The sequence below is a fragment of the Leucoraja erinacea genome, chromosome 22 (genome assembly GCF_028641065.1).
Source record: "Leucoraja erinacea ecotype New England chromosome 22, Leri_hhj_1, whole genome shotgun sequence".
Classification (NCBI taxonomy): domain Eukaryota; kingdom Metazoa; phylum Chordata; class Chondrichthyes; order Rajiformes; family Rajidae; genus Leucoraja; species Leucoraja erinaceus.
In genome coordinates, this window is record NC_073398.1 from 25985071 (window position 1) to 26000474 (window position 15404).

General features: G+C 42.3%; 1 protein-coding gene across 3 annotated transcripts in view; it reads left to right on the top strand.

The window, feature by feature from the left end:
- The window catches only part of hcls1 (hematopoietic cell-specific Lyn substrate 1), a 44856-nt gene that overhangs the window by 8331 nt on the left and 21121 nt on the right, over positions 1 to 15404 (top strand). For all 3 annotated transcript variants that reach the window (XM_055653262.1, XM_055653263.1, XM_055653264.1), the window contains exons 3-8: positions 2821 to 2894; positions 8448 to 8577; positions 8745 to 8855; positions 9976 to 10030; positions 14220 to 14330; positions 14743 to 14853. In XM_055653262.1, coding sequence (XP_055509237.1) covers positions 2821 to 2894; positions 8448 to 8577; positions 8745 to 8855; positions 9976 to 10030; positions 14220 to 14330; positions 14743 to 14853 — 592 coding nt within the window. The remainder of the gene's footprint in view (positions 1 to 2820; positions 2895 to 8447; positions 8578 to 8744; positions 8856 to 9975; positions 10031 to 14219; positions 14331 to 14742; positions 14854 to 15404) is intronic.

The following is a 15404-nucleotide window of genomic DNA, read 5'->3' on the forward strand; positions in this document are numbered from 1 at the left end:
GAACGAGGGGTCACAGTTTAAGGATAAGGGGGAAATATTTTAGGACCGAGATGAGAAAAACATTTTTCACACAGAGATTGGTGAATCTCTGGAATTCTTTGCCACAGAAGGTAGTTGAGGCCAGTTCATTGGCTATATTTAAGAGGGAGTTAGATGTGGCCTTTGTGGCTAAAGGTATCAGGGGGTATGGAGAGAAGGCAGGTACAGGATACTGAGTTGGATGATCAGCCATGATCACATTGAATGGCGGTGCAGGCTCGAAGGGCCGAATGGCCTACTCCTGCACCTATTTTCTATGTTGCTATGCTTGCATTCATAGGTCATGGTGTTGAATATAAAATTGGGATGTTATGTTGTAAATTTACAAAACAATGGTTAGGCTGCACTTAAAGTGGGTGTGTCTGGTCAATGCAGTGTAGGATGGCTTTGATTGTACCGGAGAGAGTGCAGAGAGGTTCATGAAAATGTTGCCTGAATGGTGGACTTCAATTATGGGGAGAGATTGTATAGGCTTGGATTGTTTTCCCAGAGGCACAGGAAGCTTAGAGATTAATTGTTAGAAGTATATGAGATTGTGAGAGGCAAACACAAGGTAGAAAGTCAAAATCCTTACCCTATGGTCGGGGTATCAGAAAAAATAGTTCATTTTTAAGATAAGAATATATTTAATGGAGATCTGCATGCTAAGGTTTTTAAATGGAGAGTGGTTGGTAACGTGCTGACTGGAGTGGTGGTATAATTAGATACAACGACAACATTCACAAGGCATTTAGACAGGCATTAGAATAGAAGAATACGGTCCTGGTGCAAGCAACAGTACAAACCTAATGGTTTGTGGACATGGTCAAAAAGAACGGCATGGACATAGTGGGCTGAAAGGCCTAATTTTTGTGCTATACTCTATTATTCTAAATCTCAACATTTCTGTTGTTATGGCAAAATTAACCTCCCAACATTAAAATCCTCCAACTGCAGTGGGATTGGAGGCTGATAGTGCTGATTGAGGTGCTTTGCCCAGTGCAGGTGAAGAAGCCTCTGCCCTTTTGGGACCTTTCATTCCAATCCAAAGATTAGATTCTCCAATAGTATGGCAGTCCATTAGTCCCGTCCCTCCGACATTGTGGTCTTCCCTCACTACTGCCCATCCGATATGATCAATTCCACGGTGATATGCCATTGTAATTCCATTGACAATGGTCACACCTTCAGTGCTATCCCATTGATAGTGTGGTGACATCTCTTACTTTTGCCATTCAGCACGTTGGGCACTTCGTCAGTGCTGCTCTTCTGGTGGTGTAATGCTCTTTTTGTACTGCCCTTCTGCAAATGCAGTGCTCCTTCATTTCAACCTATGTCTTGAGGCTGCAGTCCCTCTTGTGATGCAGAGATCCCTTTGTAAAATTCCAGTAATGGCATGGTGTTTGCTCATGTCTGTCTATCTTATATACTGCCTTTCTAATAGTGTGGTGCACCCTCAGTACTGAGGTCCTGAGATTATTGCACTCCCTCTCCACTGCCCATCTAATGGTGCATTCCTCTGTACCATTCTACGGACAGTGCAGTGCTCCTTTACTACAGTCCACTGACAGTTCAATACTTGCTCAGTACTGTCCTTTTGATCGTGTAGTATGGCCCTACGTGCAATGCAGCCCTCCCTCAACATTTTCCCTCGGACAGTGCAGTGTTGTATGGTATTGTGTAGTATTGTCTAGCAATGTTACAAAATTTTGAGATTTTAAAAATCAAGTCTGCAATTTATCCCATCAGATAAAGCATAACAATAAGTTTAATTTGACACCAAATTCACTTTCATATCTCAAGTATTAGAAAAGTTATAGCCATTTTCATACTCGGAAATTAGCATCTTGTTCCCTATTGATTTTCAATGGACATTACAAAAAAGCTGTGATCTTGGATAATCAAAGGCCCATTTCTTAAGGAAAGATTAACATTTTTAAATAGCCTAAGTGTCCAAAGATTATTCACAAATAATTCACAATATAACATGATTTTTATATCTAATTTACATTAATTTATAGGCCAAATGGAAGGAATTTAGTGTTCAATTGCTGTAAATAAATGCCCATTTAAATCGGCTTTCTAGTGGGTTCATGTGGAACGCGCTGGTTTAGAATGTTGACAGCGCGCTGGATTAGTGCCCTCAAATGCCGAGAAAAATACTGCGGGATATAAAAAGCCCAAAATGAACTATTCGCTATAGATAACTTGATATATAGGGTTATATATATGCCCCATTTAATGTAAAAATAAGGTACATACCTTTAATTGTTTGCTTTATAAAACCCTGGGGCTGCGAGATGTTGCGGAATCAGAGAGTAATTTTAAACTATTATAACTATATTATCGAGGCCTATAAAACTAATAATACCTTTTGCGACCGGGTCTTGCAGCGATTTTTCGTTAATGATTTACTAGGCTGAACATCTGCGATTAGTACAGCCTAGTAAAAATCGCGTTTTAAACCCGCCCCCTCCAAACAGTGCCAAAATCGCGGACCTGGCTGTGGGCAGATTCCCAATGGTGATTCAGGTAGGTTTTGTAACATACCTATATTGTCCATCTGATGATGTAGTGTATTCTCTCTCTGTTGTGCTGTCTGATAATGCAGCTCCCTCTCTGTATTATCCCTATATCGTTATGAAGTAGTTCCCTAAGTTGTCACACTGATGGTGTAGAAGTCCATCAATCCTGCCCCTCTAATGTATATACCCCACTCAATCCCAAGAGGGAATGTTATCCTGAAACAAAGGTTCACTCAATTCCCAGCCTGATTGTTGTTCCTATTCTCTGCCATTTCAGAATGACATTTCAGAACAGGAGCAACGATGGGGAGCAAAATCTGTCGATGGGTCTGGTCGGCCTCAGCACATCAAGTAGGTACTGGGGAATGTCGGACACTGATGTGCCACGATTCCATGTTTACTGGGAAGTGTTGTTGTAGTGCAATGGGTGAGACCATATCAGGCACAGTGGCAACATCCGGGATTAGCCCCCTCGCAAACTTACCTTAAAAAGATGAGGAAGAGCTTAGAGAAATATTGTTGATGAATAGTGGGAGTCAAATCACATTTACAATAACCAGTGGTGGCAGGTCCAGAGGTGGGTCTAATGAGGTGGACCTACAGTATGTGGCTCTGTTGGCTCCTATTATGGGTTTAGGTGGAAAAATAGATGTTGACCCATTGAGGTGTTGGAGTCAGGATGGAATGTGCCTTTGAAAGGGTGCTAATGTTTCCATAACTCCATTCTTCTCATTATTTATGGAGGAGGGAGGTACTGCAAATTAAGAGAACTGGTGAACTATTCTCATCTCTACTGGGTGTCTTCTAATTTACACAAATTAAAAGACCTCTGGGAAATTCTAGGCGAACACAGGTCTTAGTTTGTCATACGTCGCTTTCTGTCGCATGTTGGTAGCCCCTTGTGGTTGTAAAAGGTAGCGGGTGCATTGTCCCCAGGGAATACAGCATTCACCTCTCAGTGAGGTCACTGTGGATATATGGGAAGATAGATATAGATATGCCATTTATTGTCACTATACATGAGTGCAGGAAAAGTGGGCTCAATATTTTCTCGTAATTCTTGTATTTTACTTATACGGTTTTCATGCTGATATAGGTTTAAGGTGATAGGGGAAAGATTTAAAAGGAACCGATGAGGCAACTTTTTCACTTGGATGGTGGTGGGTATGTGGAACGACCTGCCAGAGGACGTAGTTGAAGGAGTTACAATAACAACATTTAAAAGACTTGGGCTGGCACATAAATAGGAAAGGTTTAGCGGGTTATGGACCAAATGTGGGCAAAAGCGACTAGATTAAATGGGGCATCTTCTATGACTCTATGCTTCTTTCCATTTATCTCTTGGCTGGAATGTTCTTGATCAAAACTGAGCATATGTGTCCTTTTACAATACTGCACACAAAAATGCGACAAAGGGGGTCAAATTTCAAATTCCTTCAAAAAAGTTGACAAGCACTTTATTGGGTCATGACTAACATAGTATCAACAAAAAAAATATAAGAAAAGATGGCATATTGATGGCAAGTTTCCGAAAATCGCATCAGAATACGCAAATATATTTTGTGTAACAGTTGACACGTGGTGTCCACTAGTGACCTGGTTGGCACAGTAAGTGCACGTATTTCTTATTCCTTTCTATGTTTATGAATACCACATGGAACAGTAAAATTGCAAACACCGTTTCCACTTCATTCACCTGATCATGTAGTAGAATACTGCATCCATCTGAGTGGACACCGCAACGTGCGTAACACATCACACACACAAACGTACGTTGCGGTGGACACTAAATGTTTTGGGTGAACTAGAAAACGAACGTTACATTATTAGCGAAAACCAAATATTTTCACCAATGTGATCTAAACGGTAGATTACCTTATCGATTTGAGTTGTATCAATGGCTGATGAGTCGTCAGAAGGTTTGATTTGGGCTGAGTTTTTTGTATGTAAAATGTCTCTGTAAACGGTCGTTGCGGAGCTTCCTGAAGCTGACACGAAGGAATGATGGTAGCGACTTGGTCCGTACGAAAGGTAAACACGAGACAGTGTGTTGCCAAATTGAAAATTGGCCCAGTTTCTCAGTTTTGATGACCAATTTATGTCCAAAAAATTTTTTTACATTTATTTAAAAAAGTCGGAAAATATATCGTAAACGGTTGTTGCGTTTTTGACACCACAATGTTTTTGAGATATTAAATTGGAAAATAAGAAAAAAAAATTGACTCGCCCAAAAATCGCTACTGCCATAAGATGCCTCGTTGGGTTTTTGAAAAGCATTGGAGGTTTGCATCCTCCGTGATTTAACCGGGCCCGAGATACCGACCCCGATAACGGTCGTTGTGACAATGGACACCAAGCACAACGACTGTTATGGGATCTTTACTGTATTATCTTTATGTTACTGTATTTTTCTCCCGGTATTGATGAAGATATTTGCCAAGATCGTTATCAAAACATGTATATATGAGGGGCCATATGAAGTTTATTTATGAATTAAATATTCATGACTAAATGTGGCAGAGTTTTTAATGTCATATTTTTGCTGTCCAAATTGGTGATAAAACGATGAAGATTTGTCAGTCATGAGAAAAGTTTTTGACTTTCGGTCTTGAAGTTATGTAATTTATATCTGTTATTAATAAGGTTTCACATGATGGGTAGATTTTTGTTAAGAACAGTGTATTGGTGTAAAAAACTGAATAATAATCTTGTTTCACAAAATCTCTCCAGTATTGTAAAAAGGCATATATTAAATGACAGAATAGTAGCAGCAGAGAATGATATCATTCAGCCCATCACATGCATGGTTGCTCTCTAACAGGGCAACTCATGAATTCCATACCCAGACTCCTTCGCTGTTGCAATTATTTCTTCACCATATGTTTGTCGATTCCATCTTGCAGGCCATTGTGGTGTTGTTTCCACCACACCTGTAAACAATGCATTCAGATTTCAACTGCACACTGCATATGTTATTCTTCTTCCTCTTTATTTTATTCCTGTGACGAAGGGCAAAAACCTTCATCGAACCACTCTGGTCAGAAGCCCAGATTTTGTAAAGAACAATGAAATCACAACTTCAGTGGTAGATAGATAATATTTTCAGAGTTTGGAAACTCTGTTAAACTCCAGTGATAAATGTCCTTCACTGAAAGGCACTTGGATTTATAAGATTTGTTGGAGATGCTGCATTAATGAAGGTTGTTATTGCAGCCAGTGTCTGTGGTCTGTAGGGTCTCAGTGTCAACTAAGTATAAAACATTGTGTGTGAGAAAGGAGTTACGACAGGTTGTTGCAATTTCCCTACAGATAGTGGACACTCCAGCTAAAGAGCGCTGGTAAGTCCAATGGCAGGGACATTATTCACTTTAATCACCCCAACTGCTCTTCTGGAAAATGTTGAGCTTCGTGAGTATTTTTGGATAGTAAGTCCAATAAATAGGTATCTTTTATGGATTTACGTTATAGAAACTTGAGGACTGTCCAGTCCAAGGCAGATGTAATGAAGTGATACTCCAGCAAAGGCAGATAGATTATAAACAATTCAGATACTGGCACTCCGGTCAGTTAGACATGTTCTGCAGCTGTTGCACTTTCAAAGTTTCCTTTTTAAACTTGCTTATGTGGTTTCCTTGCCGGGGGTGGGGAAAACGTCATCTCCACTGCAACACCAATCAAGGATGCAGTGAGCAGCTCTTGCGTATCGCCAAATTAGGACATCTGTATAAAGCACGATGCATCTCACGTAGAAAGGACGCTTTCAGGCTCTCCAATTAGATCAGAGATGTTACATTGTGTTACCTTTTTAATCAAAAAATTGTCATTGAAATGAAAAATTGCAGTCACTTTATGTCCCAAAACCCAACAAAATCTAATTATGCCCATGTCCACAATTGACAGCTGATGGTGAAACCCTGGCAGGCAATGGAGGCTAGGCATGTCCTGGTACAAAGACACGCCATCATTAGGAAGAATGATTGCAGCTGATACATAAAGCTGAGGTATCATCTTCCTGATCATGTGGTCTAGGAGATATTGTGGAGGAGATCATGTGTGCTTTAATTGTACTGACCAATATTCCTCCCACAGTTAATCCTACTGGTCATTTGTTTCATAGTAGTGTGTGGGAATTGGCTGACCTGCTTGCCTGTACTGTTATAGGTCATGAATTATTCTGTATGTTCTGAGGATGTGAAAGTTGCAATATAAATGCAGGGCTGTTGTAATTTGAAAATTGAAATTGTGGTTGGATCCTTTGATTTAGACCTGGGATCATTTGTCCAATTCTTGAAGCTCTGGGGAATCACTTTGCCATCCTGCAGTGGTCATGGTTGGGGCAGGTGGCATAAACAAACACAAGTGATGTTATGCTGTACTGTGCCAATGCACTGGCCATCTATATAATGTGTAGATAAAATCACAGGTCCATTGTAGAAATAATGAAAACTGCTGCCTTTGGAACCTGTATGGTGCCCATGTTTAATACTCTGCTGCATGGATTTTTGGATTGCTGTTACTGGACATTCTGGGATAGGGGTGGTGCCAGGGTACATCAGTGGCTTCAGGGTACTGGCCTGATAGGATGCACATTTCTGTAATGCTGGGGATTTTGGGACATCAGTGTTTTGGAGTTTCTGTGATGCCAGATTCTGGAGTGTTCCTTGATTGCCCCTTAATAAATCCATGCTGATTTTGATCGATATTGTCACTGCTTTCCAAACGCGCTACTAATACATCTTTAATAATCGACTCGAGCATCTTCCCCACTCCCAATGTCAGGCTAACTAGTCAAAAATTCTCTGTTTGCTCTCTCCCTCCTTTCTTAAAAAAGTGGGGTTATATTAGATACCCTCCAGTCCACGGGAACTGATCCAGTCTGTAGAACATCTGGCCAGACTGGACTCTCTTGCCTTTTATGGATCGGGCAGATCTGGGCAAGTTCCTGTGTTTTTGATGTACACTATTGTTGTAAATTGGCCAGAGATGACTTTAGTTCTGGAGTATCCTACCACAGCCAAAGCCCGTGATGTGAGCTATATCTTGATTTTATGTGTGTGCCTGGTTCCTTGGTAGTCATCTTTCTGTGGCGGCACTTCTGAGAGGTGCCCAGTTTTTGGTTTGTTTTAAGGTGCTCACCTAATGAGTCCTGTGATGTATTCTTTATGCTAACGGAATGAAGGGATATGGGGAGAAGGCAGAAACGGGGTACTGATTTTGGATGATCAGCCATGATCATATTGAATGGCAATGCTGGCTCGAAGGCCTACTCCTGCACCTGTTTTCTATGTTTCTATGATCACTTGTGACTGGGTGATATGATTACCGCTGTTCATGCTGTGGAGTCCTGTGTCTGAGAATGTTTACGGAAAGTTACAAACAGATGCCTATACCTGCTTTCTACAATACTCCATGCCAGATTTCTTCTGAATAGAAGCAGATAAGATAAACAAAGATGGAGAATTGTTTCACAGACTGCCATATGTGAATGTTGTTCCTCTGCCCCCAGCCACAAACACTGGTGGTGTGGTGACCAGTTCATTTGCCTCAGCAATGTACCGAGGTATTACTGCCAGGAGTCTGGTACTCTCTACCTAATGGACAAATAATATTCACAACATGAAAGGGGCGAATCTGTGGAATCTGTGGCTGTAGTGGCCAAGTCAATGGATATTTTTAAATCAGAGAGATTCTTGATTAGTACTGTCAGCGGTTATGAGGAGAAGGCAGGAGAATGGGGTTAGGAGGGAGAGATAGATCAGCCGTGATTGAATGGCAGAGTAGACTTGATGGGCCAAATGGCCTAATTCAACTCCTATTTCTTATGACTTTACAATGGTTATATCTCTTGCCAAAACGTTAGCCACTGCCCCAGTCCAGAATAATGAAAATTCATGTTTCTCGCAGTGTCCACGAGTTGAGGGAGAATGTCGCAAAAGATCATGGCTCCTTGAAGAAGAAAGAAATGGAGGAGGGATCAAAAGCGTCATATGGTTATGGTGGCAAGTTTGGGGTCCAGAAAGATCGTATGGACAAGGTAATTGTTAATCCAGATTTCTAAATTCTCAACTTGATTTGTAATCATTTGATGCCGAAATATAGCGGATGAAATAACTCTACACTCCACACCCTGCTCACCCCGCCCGGTGTGTGGTTCTAATCTATGTTGCATCTGTTCTAATCTCTGGTACATCTCTCTCCCAGTCTGCTTTAGGGAACGATTACGTGGCTGATGTGGCAAAGCATTCATCACAGACAGATGCTGCCAAAGGATTTGGAGGGAAGTATGGAGTTCAGACAGATCGGACAGACAAGGTCAGAGATGAGAATGGAGACGTCCTTATTTGTGATCTGCTGGGGTTAGCTCGAATATGATTTGAAAATACAGGTGTTGGATGAGGAAGTAACTTCTAATCAGTCGGATCTTGGCTTTGATTCAATCCAGATTTGGGGTCTGCAGTCTAGGCATTGGTGAAATGGATCAGTCGTCAGATTGGGTTATTTCACTCCAGTATCTGAAGATTTCAGCTGTTCATCTGAGCTATTAAGGCTTGGGCCGATGAGAAATGGAAGACTAGTCAGGTCTGGGTTTGTTGTTAATGTTGATGGTTATTGGTTTTTGGGAGGCTTTATTCTGTTCCTAATCCATGCTGTAACTCTCCAGGAAGTGTTTGCTAGGACATTGTGGAGAAAGATTCACTCTAAGTTTCTAACTTATTTTCAATCACTTTTGCTAACCTCGTCCTGAGGGTGTTTGACAGGACAAGTGTAAAATATGATTTACTGTGAATCTAATCATTGCTATGCCTGCCCTTCATGTCTTTAATGGGACATTTTGAGAGAGCTTTAACTTATAGTAATCTAATTTTAATTCTGCGTTTCAAAATTGTCCACACCTCAACATTGTTTTGAATTTTCCAAATATTTACAGCACTATGTAATACTGTTTTTTGTGTAATTTTATTAAATCAGACCAGAACAGAGAGTTCCAAATGTAATGTCTGCTTATGCCATTAAAAGGTTCTTGTCAATAGGTAGCTATCGCATTCATGGCTGGATCAGTCAGAGCAACGAATCAGGAGTCCTGTTCTGTTATATCTCTCTCATACATTGGTTAGGCTTGGGGGTTTGATTGAATGTTTGATTGGCATTGTAGGGGACTTTTACTCTGTATCAAATCCACGCTGTCCCTGCTCTGGTATTGTTTGATGGACAATCTAAGAATATAATCATGAGTACAATAGTAACTATGAAAGATTTACAAGGCAGTGATGTTATAGAGAGAAGGTGAGCATGTCAAGATGAAGGAGGGCTACTGAATGGGGACAAGTTATGGAGTCAATTGCACATTCACTTTCCTAAATGTTTGCTCATATTTAGGTTGACTTGAAACTGGATTTCCCTGATACCTAAATTCTCTCACCCTTTCTTGCAGTCAGCACTGGGGTATGGATACAAAGGAGAAGTGGACAAGCACGCTTCACAAAAAGGTAATCCATAGCTTCTCTCCCGCTTAATGGGGGAGGAAAGAGCATGGAAAGGGTCACCAAATTCTAGATAGGATTGGATCTATGTCAGCCACATTTGTACGTCATGTGATCTTCTCGGTATTTACGTATAATAGGCCTTTCTCACAGGGCGACTTGATGCAAGATGTAACCAGAGTGAAGTGGTCGTGGTCTAGCACGATATCACACGATATAACGGGGGGTAGACAAAGAGTTCCCACGGTACTCGGCATTTCTGTTATTTGTGCGAGTGACTTGTCCGTCTCCCGAGCTTTCCCGTTAAATCTTGAATGAACATTGTAAACTGTCAAGCGTAATTAAATCATCACGTGGCACAAATGATGTCACTTTTTTTTTCACACACTATAAATATCCTCCCTTGGTTGAATTGGCTCATTTGGAGACATGCCTGTACTAATGCCGTGACTTTACTGCAGGAAGATGCCCCATTACTTAGGAGAGAGGGGGAGAGAGACAGAGAGAGAGGCACAGAGGCAGTGTGATGTACTTCGGGGTGACTGGCGGAAGAGAAAGAGCGCACATGACCTTGATCTATCTGTGTGTGTGGGAGCGAAGAGAGACTAAGCAGAATACATCGTCTATTGTGTGTGGGGGGAGAAAAGAGAGAGAGGGGGAGAAAGAGAGAGGTGGGGGAGCAGAATACATCGGAGGTTATTGTGTGAAAGAGGGGGGGGGGGAAAGAGAGAGTGGGGGGGGGAGGGGGAGAAAGAGAGAGGTGGGGGAGGGGGAGAATGAGAGGGGTGGGGGGGAGAGAGAGAAATGAGGGGAGACGTATATACACACACAAAGCAGAGTTTTACTGTGTATGTGGGAGACACAGATGGACTGAGCACAGTACCTCGGTCTTACTGTGTGTGGGAGAGGGGGAGAAAGAGACGTACACTCACAGAGGCAGAGTCTCTCAGCCTGTGTGAGAGGGAGGGAGGGAGAGAGAGAGAGGCACACACAAGGTGGATGTGAAATCTCACCTGCCTGTTTCAGTGACAGACACCCGCCGCCAGTAAATGAAGACACCCCCATCTGTCTCCCCCTCCTCTCCCTCGACTCCCCCACCTTTCCCTCCCAACTCCAGTCCCGTCCCGACCCCCTGGGAAACTGAAGGGAGCAACAATCAACTGCTGCCTGCCCGCTGAGTTAAAGAGTTCCCACGGTAGTAAGACGATGTTAGTTGCGCCCAAGTTTAAATTTCCAACGTGTGTTTCAGAGTAAAGAGTCAGCGTAAAATCCTTGATAATCAAAAACTGTCTGAATCAGCAAGTTAGGCACAAAATGCTGGATTGACTCAGCGGGCCAAGCAGCATCTCTGGAGAAAAGGAATAGATTCTATTTTTGGTCGGGACCCTTCTTCGGGATGATTGCAGCAGGGAACTGGAAGCAAGAAAAGACCGGGTCAAATCAGGGCCAACAACAGATGACCTCAGCAGGGTATTTTGAAGAGGGGTCCCGACCCGAAATGTTGCCTAACCCTTTCCTCCAGAGATGCTGCCTGACCTACTGAGTCACTCCAGCACTTTATGTCTATATTTGGTTCCCTGATAGGCCAATTGTTGGATAGGGATAGTGTGATCCCAAGAGGGAACCATCGTTGCAAACCTTGGACTGGTTAACCGACATTTACTGCATGGGGGGGAGGGGGGGGGGGGGGGGGAGAGAGAGTGTAAGTTACCTAAAATTAAATAATTCAATGTTCATAGTGAACACAGACACAAAATGTTGGAGTAACTCAATGAGTCAGGCAACGTCTCTGGAGAAAATGAACAGGTGGTGTTTGTGTCTATCTTCGATAAAAACCAGCATCCGCGGTTCCTTCCTGCACAATGGATCTCAGTGTCAAGTCTCTGACTTCCGTTGGCAGGCCATTCGGCCCACAGCCCGCCCAGCGATGACTAACCCATGTCACAGAGGGGGATGGTGTGAAGGCGGAGTTAGACAGAGCTTGATTAATGTTACGGTTGGGGAATGGGCCATAATATGGCCAGGGAAAACGCTGTTATTCGTGACGCCCCCTCCGCCCTTTCCCAGCTGTTCTCAATCGCACCCCTGGCCACACAAAAATTTATACTTTAAGAAGGAATACACGGAACATTTAAACTCAGAACGCTTCTAACAGAGTGAGCCATGTGAGTACTTTGATCATTCTCCCTGTATTTGCATTTGACAAAATAGTCGGAAAAAAATGTTTAAAAGTGTTCATACCTTTTGCTATGCCTAATTGGCCCTTACCTCTGCGAAAATAGTCTCATATTCGTAGGTGAAATGTCACCAACAATAATTGATTATATTATTAATTGACCAATAATTGACTATTAGCGGAAAGATGCAATTCTGATCTAATATTATAAGTGCCTCTGTCTTTGGAAGCAACACCAGCAATTTATTAAATCTGACTACATGCGGCACAGTGGTAGAGTTGCTGCCTCACAGTCCCAGAGCCCAGGGTTCGATCCTGACCATGGGTGCACCGGTTTCCTCTCACACTCCAGAGATTACAGGTTTGTAAGTTAATCGGCTTCGGTAACATTGTAAAATTGTCCCTGGAGTGTATAAGAATAGGTGGTCGGCGCGGACTCGGTGGGCCGAAGGGCCTGTTTCCGCGCTATATCTCTAAAATCTGAAGTTAGGTAATGTCTAAAGGAACTGCAGATGCTGGTTAATACGCACAAAAGGACACAAAATGTTGGTGTAACTCAGCAGGTAAGTCAGATCTGGGAAGAAAAACATAAAAAGCTGGAGTAAGTCAGCGTGTCAGGCAGCATCTCTGGAGAAAAAGAATAGGTGGCGATTCGAATCGGAACCCTTCTTCAGACATCCTAATCGGAATTGAGTCTGAAGATGTGTCTCGTCCCGAAACATCACCTATTTTTCTCCAGAGATGCTGCTTGACTCGCTGAGTTACTCCAGCTTTTTGTGTCTGTCTTCGTTTTAAACCAGCATGTGCAGTTCACTCCTTTACACGGGTCTCTGGAGAACATTGATTGGTAGCGTTCCGGACCCTGCTTCGGAAAGGCATCGATCGCTGGTTGGCGAAGACTCCGAGCTGTATCTCTCAAAGAAATACATGTGAAAAATTTCTCACGGACCATAAAAATGCGGGACTTTTCAGTAAAGTCCCTTTTAAAGATTATAGTTATTTTCTTGAATCTCATTAACATAACTCATGAATAAGTTGATGTCCATATGCGGATGCAAATCTTTATTTTTAAAATTCAATCCCACAGAAGACAATTTTTACTCACCTTCTGTCCCCTCTGTCCAGCTTCCGGGTTCACCGTTCGCAGGAGTTCCCACGGTACACGCAAGAGTCAGTACGGATATCGCACTGGCCACTACGTGCGTATAATGTTGCAATATTCAACCACAAGTGTACAAGTCACTCTTGGAGAAATTCAAGCTTGTTTGAATTTTCTCCCGAGTCACCAAGTTACACGAGTACCTGCCGTTAGCGCCACGGTGGTCCACGAATGCCGTACGGTTATCGCAAGAGGTTCACACGATGTTCAACTCTGGTTAACTCTTGCATCAAGTCACCCCGTGAGAAAGGGGTTTAAGGAGTAATTGATACTCTCTGTCTTATCTAAGGTATTGATACTCTCTCTGTTTACTTGATGGGGTGTGAACTTTGTATAATCACACATGAGTATTTTACTGTAAAAATACCGAGGTGTACGTGATGCATCCTTCATTTATCCAGTGGTGTGACATTTTTGCATTTATCCAGTGACATGGTACTCCCTGGACTTATTCAGTGTGGTACCCTCTGTATTTACCTGGAATTGTAATGCCCTGAATATATTTGGTGAAGTGATATTTTGTATTTATCCGGGAATGTGATACTGTTTGCATTTGCCATTAGATATCTTTATTTACCCAGCACATGTGACATTTACCAGTAATGGAGTTTGATACTCGTGTGCAGGAAGGAATTGCAAATGCCGGCATAAACCGAAGATAGGGTCACCCATTCCTTCTCTCCAGAGATGCTGCCTGTCCCGCTGAGTTACTCCAGCATTTTGTGTTCGCCTTCGAGTCTGAGGAAGGGTTTGATACTCTCTGTATTTGCCGGGGGCTTGATACCATCTTTATTTACCATCTTTATTGCGGTTCTTGCTGTATTTGCCCAAACAATACCCTATAATATGTTATCTCATAGATTATGCCAAAGGATTTGGTGGCAAGTATGGAGTAGAAAAAGAGAAGGTGGATAAATCTGCCATGGGATACGACTACAAGGGAGTGACAGAGAAACACGAGTCACAAAAAGGTATGTTTAATGTACAAGGTTGTGATACTTGCTGTATTTATTTGGCTGTGTAATACTCTATACTTAGCAGGAGGTGTAATATAACTGGTATTTAACCAGGAGAATCTGAGGAAGGGTTTGATACTCACTGTATTTGATACCATCTTTATTTACGAGGCATTGTGGCACTTGCTGTATTTACAGCCCCCCCCCCCCCCCCCCCCCCCGCCCCTCCCCAAATCTTTGCACATCCCCAATCTTTTCCACTCCTCACTTTAATTTCATCTTTTCCACTCCTCACTTTAATTTCATGTTTCATGTCTCTTGTGTTTTATGACTGTTGGCAGATCGATTTCCCTCCTTGGATCAATAAAGTTCTATCTTATTGTATCGTATTTGCCCAAATGATATCCAGTAATATGTTGCCTTATAGATTATACCAAAGGATTTGGTGGCAAGTTTGGAGTAGAGAAAGAGAAGGTGGATAAATCTGCTTTGGGATACGACTACAAGGGAGTGACGGAGAAACACGAGTCACAAAAAGGTATGTTTAATGTACAACTCTCTGCTCTTTCACACAGAATGATTTAACCTGAGAATGCATGAGCAGGAATGGGTCATTCATCCCCATGCCTGCTCCTCAGCCCTCGGGCTCCTTCTCTTCCTTTCCTCTTCCCCCCCCCCCCGCATCAGTCTGAAGAAGGGTTTCGGCCCAAAACATTTCCTATTTCCTTCGCTCCTTAGATGGGCTTCCCATCCCCATCCATTTCCGCTTTCCATTAATGTCCTCAATGTCCCCATCACCACTTCTTAATGTACTGAATTTAGTTCGTTCCTTCCTTTGATTTTTGGTTTCCCTCATAATTCTTCTAATCCTCATCCTCTCCTGTGAAGTCAGTTACAAAGTAGAGGTCCTGAGAGGCTGAATATTTTTTTAAAGTGCAATTTCACCTATCTGTATTTAAAAAAGGTCCACATTAATCTTGTCGACATGTTTAGTTAATGTAATCATTTTAGCCTTTGAGGTGCACAATATCACTCAGAAGCCTTTTCTTGAATCGATTTTGGCAACTCCTTCTCTCTATATATCACTTT